The sequence below is a fragment of the Schistocerca nitens genome, chromosome 5 (assembly GCF_023898315.1).
Source record: "Schistocerca nitens isolate TAMUIC-IGC-003100 chromosome 5, iqSchNite1.1, whole genome shotgun sequence".
NCBI classification, from domain to species: Eukaryota; Metazoa; Arthropoda; class Insecta; order Orthoptera; family Acrididae; genus Schistocerca; species Schistocerca nitens.
In genome coordinates, this window is record NC_064618.1 from 149,299,734 (window position 1) to 149,317,563 (window position 17,830).

At 39.4% G+C, this 17,830-nt stretch overlaps 1 protein-coding gene across 2 annotated transcripts in view; it reads right to left on the reverse strand.

Annotated features, from left to right (window-relative positions):
• The window catches only part of LOC126259285 (nuclear valosin-containing protein-like), a 159,627-nt gene that overhangs the window by 41,887 nt on the left and 99,910 nt on the right, over positions 1-17,830 (reverse strand). For both annotated transcript variants that reach the window (XM_049955932.1, XM_049955931.1), the window contains exons 10-12: positions 15,247-15,907; positions 7,365-7,532; positions 7,042-7,164 (exon numbers count right to left, since the gene is read on the reverse strand). In XM_049955932.1, coding sequence (XP_049811889.1) covers positions 7,042-7,164; positions 7,365-7,532; positions 15,247-15,907 — 952 coding nt within the window. The remainder of the gene's footprint in view (positions 1-7,041; positions 7,165-7,364; positions 7,533-15,246; positions 15,908-17,830) is intronic.

The window sequence follows — 17,830 nt, forward strand, 5'->3', positions numbered from 1 at the left end:
AACTGTATGGTTGAACTGTATGGTCTGCACCCCAGATGCTACTGCTGAGAAATTTAAGGCAATTTGCTGTGAGCTGACACTTGTGGTAACCCTGCTGGCTTACTGTCAAATAGAAGGCCTAACATTTTTAAAGTTTCAATGATGTCAAGTAACTTGTTACTGAGGTAAAGTTCTGTGAACAGATAACAGACCTGAGTTGACAAAAGTGCATAACGTGAGTTTTTAGAGGAAAAAATTTGTATCCATGATTCAGGACCCCAACTATGTACTTTCTGGGAGTACCCCTGAAGTTCGTGCTCTGCAGTGCACAATGATCTGCGATACGAAGGTCATCCACACACACTGATGGTGAGACCTTGGGTCAAAATGCACTAACAATATCATTGATTACAATGGCAAAGAGGGTTATGCTCAGAAGCAATACCTGCTTCTGGTACATATTGGTTGCTGAGGATCGAACCTATCCCGATCCAGGATTGTCAGAGGAATAGAAAATTCAGGCTAAACTGGGAAAACTGCCCCAAAACAGCAATCATGTTGGTGATGCACAAAAGAATTGTTCAATGCAGATTCCAGACAAATCAGTTGTGTCTGTGTTGGATTGGAATGCACAAAAGCCACTTTGAAATTGTGATCTATGTCCTCTGGCTTCCACACACCAGCACAATCGTTGGTTGGCGACTTCTTAGAATAATCTGAACAGCCCATTCATTTGAGAGATTAGTTAAAATCTTAGTGTCCTTACATACTGTTACCCTAATTGAGAGGTAGACACAAACAGCCACAGCTTCTGATGCTGTGGTTAGTGGCACCAGCTCACTGAAAGTGTCAGATCGAATGAGCACGACGATTCCTCCAGATGCCCTCTCAGCTTTAATGAAACTTACACAATAGGATTTGTGGTTTTTAATATGAGGGAGTTGGTTTTCTGAGAAGCAGTCTCCTGAAGTACCATACCAACTGTAGAATAAGTAGCCATTAGCTGACGGAGTTCAGCCAGATGGCAATGGTAGCCATTATGGTTCCATCAAGAAACATCAGACTGGGATCTAAGAAAGCAGCGAAGGGGAAATGGGGGTATGAATTACTTTCCTGCTAAGACGTGCTTCACCTGAATGTGTGGTCCTTTATCAGGATTTAGAGGTTTGACCTGGAGGGGTGGGAGGATGGGGTCCGGATCGACTGGAGCAGTAGAATTCAGTTTAACTTTCAATTTATCGATCTCATCCCTGTGAGGTTTCAGTTTCTGTGAGAATTTTTGTGTCTTTTATTTCTAGGATAGGAGAGCATTGTTCTTTTCTACAGCCTGCAGCATGTGGCTCTTATTGGCCTGGGTGATGGTAGACTATTGACCTATTTCATGCTGGGAGGAGGGCACCTTGGCAGGTGTCCTCTTTCTTTATGGCACTTTGGGCATGTTGGTCGAACTGAAAAACAGGCACCAACATATGGCAATGGCCAGGAGATGCAGTTTGAGACCTTGTCATCAGATTAGGTGTGAATTCTGACACAATGTTTGCAAAGTTTGATGTCATATCGGTTGGGCAGTATCCTTCAAACTTTTTCTTAGCCTCTTGATGAGACAGTCAAGTGTTTTATACTCCTGGACTTCCTCCTCTTTTTGAAAATGAAACACATCAGCGAGTGAGAGGGATGGTGTTCTGAACAGTTTACACATATAAGGGGTTGTTGCGGAGGCTGCCCTCACAAGTTGCCTCATTAGTACAGAGGAAGGGTATATCTCAACACCTCTGGCACTGAAAACATCACATAGGAGGAGGAAAATAGGGCTCGAAATCACATCAGTAAACTATGACTTTAACTTTCTCAGGTAAAACATTTACATTGAATGCTAGGACTAAAGATTCTTTGTCCACTGTATTATCCTTATGTCTTCTCTGGACATGATGAACAACATGGACTCCATGCTGTTCTAGGTTAGGATGCAGATCTTTATCCATTTGTACTGTTAGGTCCTGATGGAAGACGACACCCTGAATCCTGTTGAGTTTATTAGGAGGAGACATGGTAACTAGTACATACCCGAGCAGGCCTGAAGTGGCTGTGATTGGTAAGGATTCAATGTTTCGAATCCTCAATATTTTCAATGAAAAACATTGGCTTTGTTGTTGCAAAAGTATCTCCGCCACTTCTGGAGCACACCAGGAACCAAGTGAACACTCCCCCTTTGTTTCTCCTCGCCCGCCTCTCATCATCCCCCCCCTCCCCCCAAAAGGAGGAGGGAGAGAGGGTTGTAAGCATCTGCATTAGAATCTTGCTTTCTATCCGCTCTGATGGCTGTATTATCACAACCACTGGTATCGGTTAGTTTGATCCTTTTCACTGTGGATATTGTCTGCCCTGCATAATCTCCTTCCATATACTTTGTTCATCACTGTATACTTCTCCCCTCCTTTCGATCCCACAGAAACTGTCCGAAGTTGCAAGTCATTTTAATCATATAATACAGGGTAAAAGTTTTCTTTTCCTATGAGTCTGTTCATTCAACATTCCAGCCTGACAGTGTCATGAGAGAAAATGCCAGTTTGGCTAAGTCACAATAATCAATATTTTTATATAATGTTTGCTGTTTGATACCAACTTGATAGCTTAAAAGAGTCCTTCATTTTATCATTTTCATAATCAATTTAGTATTTTTTGTCATAATAATATTTGTAATACTTGGAGTAAAGGTAGCCATTTGCCATATATTGGAGTGATTGAAAGTAACATTGCCAACACTGCAGGTCAACTGGATGGTGTGTTGAGCAGTCAACAGACAAATGAACATGACTGGAAACATCCTGACCTGTTGGACAATATCCTTCACTACAGCTACGTGCTGGAAAACTGCAGCCATGCACTTCTGTTTTTTGTATTAATTAGATCTTCTTTCAGTATTAATTAGCTCTGAAGGAAGACACTGTGAAAAGTCCAACTACATTTTCAATCTTCTTTGTGGCCCTGTTGACTGCTGAACATCTCAACCATACAGTGAGTGATGCTTTATTAATTGACATTTAATGATAAGCGTGGTGTACTTGTGATGTACTTTCAATGCATCATTGCTTTGAAATAGCGCAATGTGCATGTAAGTCACACACTACAAAGGAAATGAATAATCGTAATGCACACTGTTCACACAGGGTTCGTTCACAAGCACTCCCGAAAGTTGACAGTCAAACGCCCACTAGTGACGTCATCACTGCGAAAAGTACTGTGAAGTCTACCTACCAGATTAAACTGCCACTGGCTACAGATGGAAAACACACACCCCACATTAGATTCAGACACCTTAAACTGTACTTCACGGTTTTCAGTTTAATTCTCTATGTATGTTCAGTTTCCTGGGTGCCTCATGTCTCAAAAATGCTTGTTTTGATGTATAATTCGTGATCATAACATGTCATAAAATAGTTCGATTAACTTGTACCCAGATAGTAATTTCAATTTTTTGACAGGGTTTTTACTTGCTGTTACAGTTTTGTGTTTTTTAAGAACTGATGAAATTCATTACCACAAATTAGTGTATAAACTTTGTATTCTACATTTAATTTCCTTCACCTACACAGATTTTATGTAATGTAATGGTGAGGATTATGATTTTTAATCACATATGCCAGTTACAAATGTTTTTGCTCATATTTTGGGGGTTTTAATGTTTTCCCTGATTCTACATTTTCCCCAATTTTGTCTTTTTTTAAGTCTGGACCGCAGGAAAACCTAAACTAGGGGTTTCACTGTACAATTAATAAAATATTCCAGATTACCGTGCTGTGGTCAGATGGATTTCACATTAAAACACAACATTTGTCCACATCTACGACATTTTTGAGGAGGATCATAGCTTTTTTGAGTGTCTAGTTCACACCCTGGTTTGTTACTAACTGCAGTAAATTCCACGCCTGCTCCTGTGCAGTGGCAAGACGTCACATGCTTTTAATACCAAAGCATCAGTTGTCAGTTGCAGTCATACGCCATTGCTATCACCCCATGATGGAAGACCTACATCTCTTCTTGAGCACCGGGATCCATGTCATTTCATGCCCCTCTCCTTCCTATCGAAATTTTAACAATATGTATGGCCTCTCTGGTGTCCACTTGAGGCTGCCAGTACTTGCGTCCTATCAAAATGAAAGTGGTGGTCTCCTGGCTGCAAAGCATGGTCCGAAACAGCTGATCTGTTAATTTCTCAACTTCTACAGTTGCCCTCGTGCTCTTCTAGTCGCGTTTTGACTCTCTCTCTCTTTTTTTTTTACTCACTTAAATCTTCCCACAACTGCATGGAATCCTGTAATTTCCCATTTTTTTCCAGCCGTTTGCAAGTATTCTTGGTCAATTTTAGGTGATCCTCTATCTTCTGGGAGGGTTTGTTGATTAAAGTCTTATTGGTAGCACAAATAAGTTGCTGAAGATGCACAAAGAGCATGTTCCTAAAGCGAGTGCCATTGGCTCACCCATCTATTCAATTGCCAATTTCTTGACATCATCATTGTGACTGTATGAATTTGGCATACATAAGAAAATTAAACAGCATAGTGGTCCAGCTGGAGGAGACACTTATTAGTTTTGATTTGGTATTGCTATGATTCCACTCAATGAGGTGTTGAAACAGTTGAATCTGATCCCCATGATGGTTCTATCATTCAGTCGCTTTCGATCAGCCATGGAGAACAGGAAAAGGAAATGTTACACACCTGATACGAAAGTAAAATTCATACAAGAGGTGGATACTAATCTGCACAAAACAAAATCTGAAACTGCTTCACACTTAGGAATTGCTTACACCAGACTATGTACAATCACCAGCAAAAGAAACAGTATTTTGAATCAGTTTTTTTAAAACTGAGTGCAAAATCAACATAACAACGGTCAGCAAGAATGGAGATACAGAGATTTGGGAAAGTCATTTTTTACGTCATTCCAGCAAAAATGGGCTGCAGCTCTACTGAGCAGTGACACCATGCTGAAAGCAAAGGAGATAGATTTAGCTAGAAGTATGAACAACACTGCTGATTTCATGGCTTCATCAGGATGGTTACAAGTATTTGAAGATCATCACGGAATCACAGGGAGAACATTTTCCAGCGAATCAAACACTATGGATGATGTCTTGGGGCAATATTGGATTATTGAGTTTCGGCTGGGTACCTTAAGGGATTATCAACTTGAAGAACATCCATATCTGTGACGAAATGATCTATTCTATAGTCTGCTTCCCAGTAAAACCTTAGCTGAAGAGGGCGACTCAATGCCACACAGGGAAGAAAAGTAAAATTCGCGTACAAACATCTCTACTTTTGATAGGAAAATCTAAGAATCCGAGGCATTTCAAGGGTGTAAGTACAAGGCCTACGGAAAACAAATGCAATAAGATTTCTTCTCTTCTTATGGAGCAGAGTACAGCACTGCATCAGACCCACCCAAAGTAACTTTGGAAAATGTTCGAGTGGAATTTTTCCCTCCAAACTGCATCAGTGTTCTACAGCCAATTGATTTGGGCACTGTTGCAAATTTCAAAGTAAATTATGGAAAAAAACCGGTTCAACATTTGATAGGACTGACTCCATTAATTTCCTAAGATCCATGGAATTTATTTCAGCTGCCTGGCACCTGGCACCATCCTACACACCACTTCCGTAAACTGGTGCCTTACTGAAAGAAACTCTCATTGAAACCTGGTGCCTTAGTGAAAGAGACTCTCACTGGTGGTGAGCTTTGTACATTTTGATGATAATCTCGTTGTGTGTGGAATTACAGGATGACGAGATTATTGCTGATATGTGCCAACAACACGGAGATGATCAAGAAGGTGGACCAGCTTCAAGTGACAGTGATGGCGATGACAACTTTAATCTTGAATCACTTAAACTGTGTAAAATGGTAAGCACAACTGTTTTGTGCAGGCACTATATCAGTGTGAAAAGTAATTGTAGAAAGCTCTGAATTCATTAATACGTTTGAAAAAGAAGGTGTACACACTTAATGCACAAAAAATGAAATAAGTTGAATTATGTGACTTCTTTAAGTAGGATCAAGTTTTAAATAATGTTTTTTTCTCTTTAATACTTCATCTCTGTTGTTTGTACAGTGTTAAGTGTCAAATTATAATACAATATCTGATCTCTCTGAAGTGGAAGCAAATAATATTTTTTCTTTTAATACTGTACTCCATTTTTTCTTAAAGTTTACATATGTAGGCCCGTTTGCTACAGCTACGGTAGGGGTGTATTTTTCCAGCCACCTGATGATCTATGAATTTGCTGATTTTCAACTTTTTTAATACTTGCAGTGTGTCTTAGCAGCTAAGATTTTGACATTGTGCTTCTCTCGGTTTGTTCTTCCTGTATAAAAAAAATCTCATGGCAGGGTTTCGACATGTCAGATTGGCCTGCTCCCTTGTGAGTTTAAACTGATAAAATAAACACAGTACACACATTTTTAAATAATTATATTTGTTTGCACAAGGTGCTACATGCTACATTTCCATTAGTTGTTCAAAATGATGTTCCCCTGTTTTCTATGCAGTCATGACTTGTCACACAAAGCTCCGTGATGCCTGGTGGTGTGCAAACAATGCCAGAAGAACATTTTCAGTCTACTCCACCTGGCTTTCCTCGTAATACTACAAGCAGGAAACAAATAGGATCATATCAGATGAACACGTTAGCAACAAAATAGGACATCATCTGTCTATGTTCTTTTCAGAGAACATCTGATGCAAGTGTTCATATGATGTTCAAAGTGAGCTGGGGCACCATCAACTTGGATTTACAAGTGCACACAATCAAGACAAATATTGTACGACAACGTGAGGAATATGTATCTCAGAACCACACTAGTGCACTTAATGCGGAGTTATCACATTTCACTGGCAAAGCTATCACGGAACATGTTTGGCTTTGCAACTTTTCACTCAGACACCTCTGTTTGAGGTTCGCTATATTAAATTGATCCACTGAGGCTTCTTCGCCATCCTTAAAAGTTTCACGCAAATAACATAGCATATTATCATTAGTGGCTTCCATGTGTATTACTTACTTCACCTGCATCACTTCTTTTGGGGCACAATGCATCTAATTCATCGAAGAATATGACACATGGTGCAGAATTTGCTGCTCTCTGAAAGCATTGGCGAACAGCCCTCTCACTTTCACCAACATACTGAAACGCAATAACAAAAGTTTAACTATATTATCATCATGCCATCTATACTAAAGAAGCAAAATCTTTTACTTACTTACACACACACACACACACAGTATTAGATATATCACAGCTGCTTCACCTGAATTCAGAATAAATTTCTGTGAATAAACATATGTGCATCAAGTTTAGAAATGAAGACAACAGTTACAACATACCATATTGAGCAATTCAGGACCTTTTACAGAGATGAAATTTATTCCTGCTTCATTTGCTACTGCTTTAGCCAAAAGAGTTTTCCCACAGCCAGGTGGTCCACAAAGGAGCACTCCAGTTGGTGTCGACAGACCAAGGTCAGCAAATTCCTTTGTGTACTGGACTGGGCCCTGGACAACGAAATGATGAGTACAAATATGTAAAAACACATTTTTGATTTAATCAAACACTACAACCAGCAGTTTCCTTAATGTGAACTATATAGTTTTGTCCACTCCACGGGCACCACTATGATAGCATGAGACAGGGAGGTTTGCAAAAACACAGTATCTCAAGAGTGTGTCAAATTCTGTGAAGCAATGTTAAAAGGGATCACACAGGTGGTCTATAGATAACCAAGTTTTATAAATTTTGCATTAAGAGGACTGATGTAATTTCATTTGCCGGCAATACTCAACGAAAACGTGTGTGTGTGGGCGCGCGCACGCGCTTATGTTTATGAATATACTCATGATTACATTTGAGTACAGTAAAATAATGAAGCCAGGGACCACAAGCCTGAATGTGGGTGATTTTGCAGGGACTGCATAAACTAACAAGTGTCATTGTCTGCCTGTCTTCTACTGTGGTAGTTAATAATAAGCACATCAAAACCTTTTGAGAGACTAGGCTAACAATGGTCAACAGTAGCACTGCAATGGGTAAATTTGCACCATGACGATGCATCCAAACAGGCAACTAACTACACTATTCAGTTCCAGGAGTGTGTAGAAGTGAGATTTGCATCCCATACTCCCTGCAACTCAATATGGCCACATGCTATTATTTCCTGTTCCTACAATGAAGAATCACACAGGTGGAGGGAGGTTCACCAATAATGGAAAACCTGTTAATGCCTTTGAAACTGAACTAGTAGGTCTTCAAGAAAGTTGGTAGAAAATGTATTTCCAAAACTGGCTTACAAGAATGCTTGACACACAAACATTTGTGGTGAGTACACAGAGAGAATATACTTACAGACTTTTTTTAAAGTTCTTGCCCCAGGTAAAGGGCAAATAATAAAATGAAATAATAAGTACAAAACAAATCTTCCACATTGGCCCATGTACACCTTGTCTGCAGATTTCAGAACTACGATTTAAATCTAGTTCTATCACTGAGAGGAAAGTACAAAGGAAGAGCTAACAGAAAAAGCAAGTAACATGTTCTAAATAGTTTGCCTGTTACCATCTGCCCATACTGAAGAGTTTAGTGGTGGTCATATCACTGGAACTATTCTGCAACAAATAAAAAGGAGAGGAGGAATAAAACCACCTATTTAAGTCCTTAAAAAAAAACTTTGTGTGTGTTTTTTCTGTTTATTTCTCTGCCAGTTCATCCTACTGCCTGATAGTGTTGTTTTTGCTATTCTACGCCAGATGGTCTAGAGGTTTCGAGGTAACCATCTTTTATTTTGCTGAAATTTTTTGTGGACATTTGCACATGCCCCAATAACAATTGGTAAAGTTCCCACAATCACCTGTTAAATACCTGCAGAGATGAAGTCATTTGTTTGACCCCTAGTGCAGCTTTCAACAACAAACCCTAAGTTTTCAGCAATTTTGGGACATAATATATCCAGCAATATTTTCTTGAAAGAAACAAAACTAGGAAATCTTGTACAACTTTTTGCAATCTCTGAATTGAAATAATATAATAATAATAACAATAATAAAATATCTCTATAAGTGCATAGTAAACCTAAAACTTTGCATATGGTAACTCATCAACAGAAGATCTTCGAGTATAAAATTTCATTTCCCTACTTCTTTCCAAAGGATTACAAATTGAGGTCACAGTTGATGATTTTTGTAAAAATGGCAAAACATGGGTATTTTTGGCACACTTTTACAAAAAAGTATTTTCCACAAACTCTTTTAAAACATTTTTCATCAGAAACATTATGTTAAAAAAAAACAACCTAGATTTGTATTTGCAATATGAGCATATGAGGCCCAATAAATAATGACTCAAATCTGACATTTTTGTGATGTTTCACAATTGTTTAATAATTGGTTGTTAGTTGTTGTTGTGGTCTTCAGTCCTGAGACTGGTTTGATGCAGCTCTCCATGCTACTCTATCCTGTACAAGCTTCTTCATCTCCCAGTACCTACTGCAACCTACATCCTTCTGAATCTGCTTAGCGTATTCATCTCTTGGTCTCCCTCTACGATTTTTACCCTCCACGCTGCCCTCCAATGCTAAATTTGTGATCCCTTGATGCCTCAAAACATGTCCTACCAACCGATCCCTGCTTCTAGTCAAGTTGTGCCACAAACTTCTCTTCTCCCCAATCCTATTCAATACCTCCTCATTAGTTACGTGATCTACCCACCTTATCTTCAGCATTCTTCTGTAGCACCACATTTCGAAAGCTTCTATTCTCTTCTTGTCCAAACTATTTACTGTCCATGTTTCACTTCCATACATGGCTACACTCCATACAAATACTTTCAGAAATGACTTCCTGACACTTAAATCTATACTCGATGTTAACAAATTTCTCTTCTTCAGAAACGATTTCCTTGCCATTGCCAGTCTACATTTTATATCCTCTCTACTTCGACCATCATCAGTTATTTTACACCCTAAATAGCAAAACTCCTTTACTACTTTAAGTGTCTCATTTCCTAATCTAATTCCCTCAGCATCACCCGATTTAATTTGACTACATTCCATTATCCTCGTTTTGCTTTTGTTGATGTTCATCTTATATTCTCCTTTGAAGACACTGTCCATTCCGTTCAACTGCTCTTCCAAGTCCTTTGCTGTCTCTGACAGAATTACAATGTCATCGGCGAACCTCAAAGTTTTTACTTCTTCTCCATGAATTTTAATACCTACTCCGAATTTTTCTTTTGTTTCCTTTACTGCTTGCTCAATATAAAGATTGAATAACATCGGGGAGAGGCTACAACCCTGTCTCACTCCTTTCCCAACCACTGCTTCCCTTTCATGCCCCTCGACTCCTATAACTGCCATCTGGTTTCTGTACAAATTGTAAATAGCCTTTCGCTCCCTGTATTTTACCCCTGCCACCTTTAGAATGTGAAAGAGAGTATTCCAGTCAACATTGTCAAAAGCTTTCTCTACGTCTACAAATGCTAGAAACGTAGGTTTGCCTTTTCTTAATCTTTCTTCTAATTGGTAATATTGAAAATTCTAATGAACAGGACATGAGCTCGAGTCAGAACAACTCAAAAATAACAGAAAAGAAGGGCACCACTTATCACGACTCACTGTGACATATTTCACGTGGATTTTCTGCTGCAATAACTGCAGAATCACACTAGTTCTAAACTTCAAAATTTAACTGTGCATTACCAAGGCAATGGTAATCACAACAACTGTTGCAGGACAGCTACAATGCACATCTTATATACTGCCTTCAAGTTTTACAGTATTCTTTCATACGTAAATTTTGTTCAAGTTCATAGCAGTCTGCCCAAGATTTTTTTCCAGAAAAGGATTTGTGTTTATGGGAATTTTGAATCTGTATTTTTATTTTGTGATGCTATTGATGTTCTAGTTTGATTTCAGTCTAAAGTATAGCATATTTTACTTTCACACAGTTTGTAGTTTGCATGGAATAAAGGTGTACTAATGAAGAACCGTATAGATGTGTTCCTATAGTCCGTGTACTTTGCCCGCAGCTGGCTTCTTTTGAAGTGAGGAACCAGCATACTCTTACCATTGGGGTGAGGTGAGGGGGGGGGGGGGTCAAAACTGTGCAACAGCAACCATGGATGTGTTTCTTTACCACAGGACCCCAAACCTGGTACGTGCTTCTTTCTCAAGCCCGATAATACACTTTTATAAGTGTCTCAGGCCAAAGCTAGAAGAGGTTCCTTTTAGAATCTTAAGTTTATATTTACTCCAAGATACTTGAATTTTTAGAGATCTCAATTTGCTTTTGAACATCGCAGCGGAAACCATGCTGCCTGCCAAACAATGTCACTGATGGAGATGGAATAACTGAAACAATGTGCTACTCTGGAAGCCAGCAACTTTCACTTTTTGATGAGCAATAAAATGAATTTGCTGGCCCCTGCGGGGTTCATTCAATATCTAGGCCAGGGCTGCCCAACCTGTGGTCCAAAAAGTGAGCATCTTTGACATGACCAGGAAAAAAATTCTATAAAATTTTGTTTATGTAATGTTATGATGAATATCTTCATTTTTCCCCCTTCTCTCAGCAGTTATTGTTAGTGCTAAGTGTATTGCGAGTTGCCCAAAATTACTCATCATCTCCCAGTGTGGCTCGCTTAAGCTAAAGGATTGGACACCCCTGATCTAGACACAATATAGCAAAGCGATGGGGATGGAACGAGCATAGACGAATTTTATTAGGGAAAGCAAATGGTCAGCTTCATTTATTGGGAGAGTTCCAGGATGGTGTCATTCACCTGTAGTACAGGAAATCACGTATAGAACACCAATGTGATCTGTTCTTGAGTATTGCTCAAGTGTTGAATTAAAGCAAGACGCTGAAGCAGTTCCGGGGTGGGCTGCGAAATTTGTTATCAGTAGGTTCAATCAACATACAAGTATTGCAGATATACCTCAGGAACTCAAATGGGAATGTAGCATTCTTTTCAGAGGAACGCTAGTAACATACCTTTTGCTTAAGGACCGCAAAGGTAAGAGAAATTAGGGCTCGTAAGGAGGCATATGAACAGCCATTTTTCCCTCTCTCCATTTGTGTGTGGAATAGGAAAGGAAATGACATAGTGGTACAAGGTACCCTCTGCCACACATCATACATGTATGTAGATGTAGACGCTTTTTAAAGTATCCTTCAGCTCAGTGGAAGTCTTACAGAAGTTTCCAATCCAGCACTTTCTCACAAATACACAGCAATATTGTCCTTGCTGGAGGTCTGATGTTAATATACACTACGGAATCGAGAGTATCTGGACACCTGCCTGAAAATGACTTACAAGTTCGTGGCACCCTCCATCGGTAATGCTTGAATTCAACATGGTGTTGGCCCATCCTTAGCCTTGATGACAGTTTCCACTCTCGCAGGCATACGTTCAATCAGGTGCTGCAAGGTTTCTTGGGGAATGGCAGCCCATTAAACACAGAGTGCTGCACTGAGGAGAGGTATCGATGTCGGTCGATGAGGCCTGGCACAAAGTCAGCGTTCCAAAACATCGCAAAGGTGTTCTATAGGATTCAGGTCAGTCCATTATAGGGATGTTATTGTCGTGTAACCACTCCACCACAGGCCATGCATTATGAACAAGTGCTTGATCATGTTGAAAGATGCAATCACCATCCCGGAATTCCTCTTCAACAATGGGTTCACCGGGCGTTCGTCATACCCACACCCTGCCATCGGATCACCACATTGCGTACCGTGATTCGCCACTTCACATGACGTTTTTCCACTGTTCAATTGTGCAATGATTACGCTCCTTACACCAAGCGAGGCATCGTTTGGCATTTACCGGCATGACGTGTGGCTTATGAGCAGCCGCTCGACCACAAAATTTAAGTTTTCTCACCTCCCACCTAACAGTCATAGTGCTTGCAGTGGATCCTGATGCAGAGTGCAATTCCTGTGTGATGGTTTGGATAGATGTCTGCCTATTACACATTTCAACCTTCTTCCACTGTCGGCGGTCTGTGTCAGTCAACAGACGAGGTCGGCCTGTACGCTTTTGTGCTGTGTGTGTCCCTTCACGATTCCAGTTCACTATCACATTGGACACAGTGGACCTAGGGATGTTTAGGAATGTGGAAGTCTTGCATACAGACAAACGACAAGTGACACTCAATCAGCTGACCAAATTCAAAGTCAGTGAGTACCACGGAGTGCCCCATTCTGCTCTCTCAAGATGTCTAATGACTAATGAGGTTGCTGATATGGAGTACCTGGCAGTAGGTGGCAGCACAATGCACTGATATGAAAAATGTATGTTTTTGGGGGTGTCTGGAAACTTTTTATCACATAGTGTACTTCCTTCACTGTCACAAATCGTTAACAGAAAGGAGGATGCACAATTTTAAACTCTGCTGATCTGAATTGTTTCTTCAGTTGGGAAAAAAATTATTATTTTTTCTGGGTCCTGTTAGAGAAGGTCCATGTTTAAACCTCTGTCTTCTGACCCTTAAAAATATTTTCTTCAATTTCTTCTTTGCCGACGAAACAAATTTAATGTCACTAATGCTTTTAGTGCAGAAGCAAAACAGATTTATAGGTGTCCAAGAATCTGACTACTAACTCATCCTTATAAGCTTGCTCTTACTACTGATTACTTTCACAAACTGAGAAAAATTTTAAAAGTTTTGTATTGGGTGCTGGGGCCACCACTCAAATAATAAATAAAACTCAGAGCAAATTGTGTTTCACATATTACATCAACTCATTGATAAAGACAAGAAGAATTATTGCATCATGTTGGTCAGTCTCTGACAACATAAAAACTCAAATTTTACCTTCTGATTTTGTGGAAAAAGATGACACAAAGATAGACTGATGCTTAACTATTTTTCTCTTGGAAACCTTGCATTATTTTCTAAACGAACAATTTTGGCAAAACCCATTAGGATAATAAGCGCATCTTCCTTTATATCAAACTTAAGGGCTTTTAGATGCACACACTGATTTTTGGAAATCTAATGATGACATGACAGACACCAAATTTTTGTTCCAACTTTTTCAATAAATTCATCCTCTGTGAAATGCTTTGCATCCAGGTTGCCCCTATCAGTAGTGTGAATCCATTGCTTGTATAAAATAATTTCCTGTGGATCATGTTGTATGAAATAGCTAACAAATGCAGATGCTATAGCTTCTGCTCTACGTAATGTGACGTAGCATGATTTCTTTAAATTGCAGACTGCAAACACCTATGCTGAGAAACACAAGCAATTATTAGATATACAAAAAAAGAAAAAAAGCTATCCTCATTACAGGACTCTTTATACCCTTTCATTTTTTATAAAAAGAATTTTGTAGATCTGAATAATGCGTTAGAGATGTTTAAAAATCAAGAAAGATTATTTCCTTTTGCAGATTTTCAAGTTTTTTGATTCAAGCTCACTTCTTAGTGCTCTGGATTTTTAATACTATCTTAACGGGTATTAAAAAAATTGTAAAACACAACAAGAAATGTGTCATTTAATTTGAATACCAATGGAATATGGGTGTATTTTTAATGCATTTTCACTGTGTCATTATTTTGTTACGGCATTATATGCATCACCGTAAAACGAAATCTAGATTTTTAGGTGGGTTAGGACAGGGTCTTTCCAGTGGAAAATGTTTAAAAGAGTTTGCAGAAAATACTTTTATGTAAAAGTGGGCTGAAAATATACATTTCGGGTATTTTTACAAAAATTGTCAACTTTGCCCTCAATTTGCAAACAGCTGGAAAGCAGCAGGGGGAATGTTGTTTGGTATTTGTACACCTTGTGTTGGTCAGTTACCACACGCAAAGTTTCGGTATTATCATGCACTTACTCCAGGAGACACAAAAAGCTAAACTATACATTTTTCCAAGCATTTTTTGTTGACTGTGCCTCAAATTATCTATATGAAAACTGTTTATGAATCTTAATTATTTCACTTAAGAAAATGCAAAACAGTTGTACAAAGTGACCTAGGTTTGCTCAGGGTGCACTGCTGAAAGCTGTGCTAGGCAGTCAAACAAATGACTGTATCTCTCCAAGTATTATATTAGAAATTAGTATGGATGTTCACACAAAATTACATAAAAATCCACGATTGTCATGGGGAAACTTTTTCCGAAATTAGAGCATCTGACATAAAATGGCACTACTTTGTTGTTATGAACAGCCAAAAGAATTTTCACATTCTGTTTCCTCTAACTTACCAATATTGCTAGTTGCAACTCTTCTCTGACGTCTTTCAATGAACCAATGTCATCCCAGGTTACATCAGGAACAGTGGCAAAGCCTTCACGTTTAGCAGATGGTTGCACTGCACGGAGAGCTTCTTTGAAGTCTGACTGCTGTATGTACAGTTCACTCAGTTGTTCACCTGTTAGCGGAGGCTGGTTGTGCAGCCAATCTACTAGGTCTGAAAGTGTAACATTTTGAAGGACTGTTTCTGTCACAGGTGCAGATGTCTTCTGACAACTATCTGCTGAAGGCAAATTCTTCGTATTTATATTATCCTCTGGGGAGCTAATACCTTCCTTACTGGTATTTAATGCCACCATATCACGTATTTTGCTGTCAGGATCTACAGCTTTATCACCTTCCACCCCATTACCAATTTCTTTTTCACTAACTTCACTGCTAGAACTATCACTATCTTTAGCTTTAACACTGACGGTTTTTTTCTTTCTTTGTTTTCCATTTTCCGTTGCTTTTGATGGACTGTCTATGGTGACAACCTCCTTGTCCTGTTTACTTTGTGTTTTTGTTTTCAAATCATATTTTCCATTTTCCACCACTTTTGTCGGACTGTCTATGGTGACAAGCTCCTTGTCTTTTTTAATTTGTGCTTTTGTTTTCAACTCGCTGAATACTCTGGAATAAGAGAACAAAAGTTAAGGATTTTATTTTCATTCAGAAAAACATCTCTGTAAAGCAGAGTTGGTGTTATCAAGTATAAGGGATTTGTTGAGCATATAAAAAAAGATGAGTAATTATTTACTGGGACAAATGTGCAAGCTTTTCTTCTTTATTACTAGGTAGTGTTTTAATAGCACACTGGAAGTTAATTAAGTAAATAAACAACACACACACACACACACACACACACACACACACACACACTTTTTCACTTGACATTAGCATTAGTAATTTTAGGCTTTAGCATGCTACTTTCCTCTCCAAGGTCTTTAGGTACTGACAACATTTGTTTCTAAAAGCTCCATCATTTACAACTGCATGTTCTTGCTGTCTTCATGTCATTAAATGAAGAAATTTTCTTCCAAATTAGGAGAAGACAAAAGCCAATCTACAAAGACAGAAAGGAACGAACTCAAGAGGTCTTGAGAGATCAAACCCACCAAAACAGAAATAGTTACTTTCTCAACTTCAAAGTAAAAGCTCCTCATTATTGCAATCCCATTGATTATTAAATGTAATTCACACTGTTCAACTGATTTTTCCATAATTTTACATTTTTTATTTTTTTATCCTCCACTATGGATCCTACCTCCTTCCAACTGCGCCAGTAAAAAAACTTTACCCTACCCCTAGCCAGAACCCAGCCCAACACACTGTTCCTGAATTGTTGTCAGCTCATGGAATCCACCAAAAGGCATGACTGGCCATCAATTTACCAATCTTTCACTGCAGCCCTCTCCTTTCACGATGATATCTATCTGTTCAAATTCTTTGAATCCATTGCCCTCACCAACCTAGTCCTGCAAAACCATACAAACCAAGCCCAAACCTCCTGCAATACTTCCTCGCCACCTACAAAATTCTCTTGCTCTGCAATTCCAAAGTTATACATCCCATCTTATAGGAACTAGAGTAGCACGTGCAATGCTATCTCAAAACACACTTCATCATGTTCACCTCATACTCCTGCCTTGGACAACCACTATCCACCACTCCTACAAGGGCCTCCATCACAGCTCTCCCACATCCCTTCATAGCTGTTAAACCCTGCCTTGCAGACTTTACTATTACCACTACCGAAGAAGCACACTCTCACCACCATCCAGAATCCAGAAACTAAACAGACCTGCAACAGTGTCAGACAGCAAGAGCTCCAGTCCCTCCTTAAATTCTTTGATCCATCCTGAATCTTCCTCTCACCCCCACCACCTCCCTACTTGCTTCCTAGAGTTCATAAACCCAACTACCTAGGAAACCCCTTCTGGCTGGTTACTCTGCCCCTGCAGAGAGAATCTCTGCTCTTGTGGGCCAACTTATTCAGCCTATTACCTGTAACCCATCCTCTTGTATAAAAAGACACCAACCATTTCCTCTGCTGACTCCTCACAGTTCCTGTTCCTTTACCACCCACAACCCTGCTCATCACTGTCAAATTCACTTGCCTCTACAGTATACTCTAACATTACCAATGCCCATGGCCTTGCCACTATTAAACACTATCTTTCCCAACACCTGACTGACACTAAATCTACAACCTTCTTCCTGGTTACCATGACCAACTATATCCATACCCATAATTACTACTTCTTTGAAGCCTTCACCTACAAACAATTTCTTGGTGCAATAATTGGCATCCAAACATGGCACCACCCTCTGCCAACCTATTCGTGCCTCATCCAGAGGAATGCTTTCCAACCACACCAAATCCTGAACCCCTCACATGGCTCTGCTTCACTGATGACATCTTCGTGATGTGGACCTACAATGAGGACACCCTATCTACATTCCTTCAGGATTTCAACATCTTCATCACCAACTTCACCTGCAGCTCTTCAGTACAGTAAGCCACTTCACTGATGTTTCAGTACCGCCCAGAAC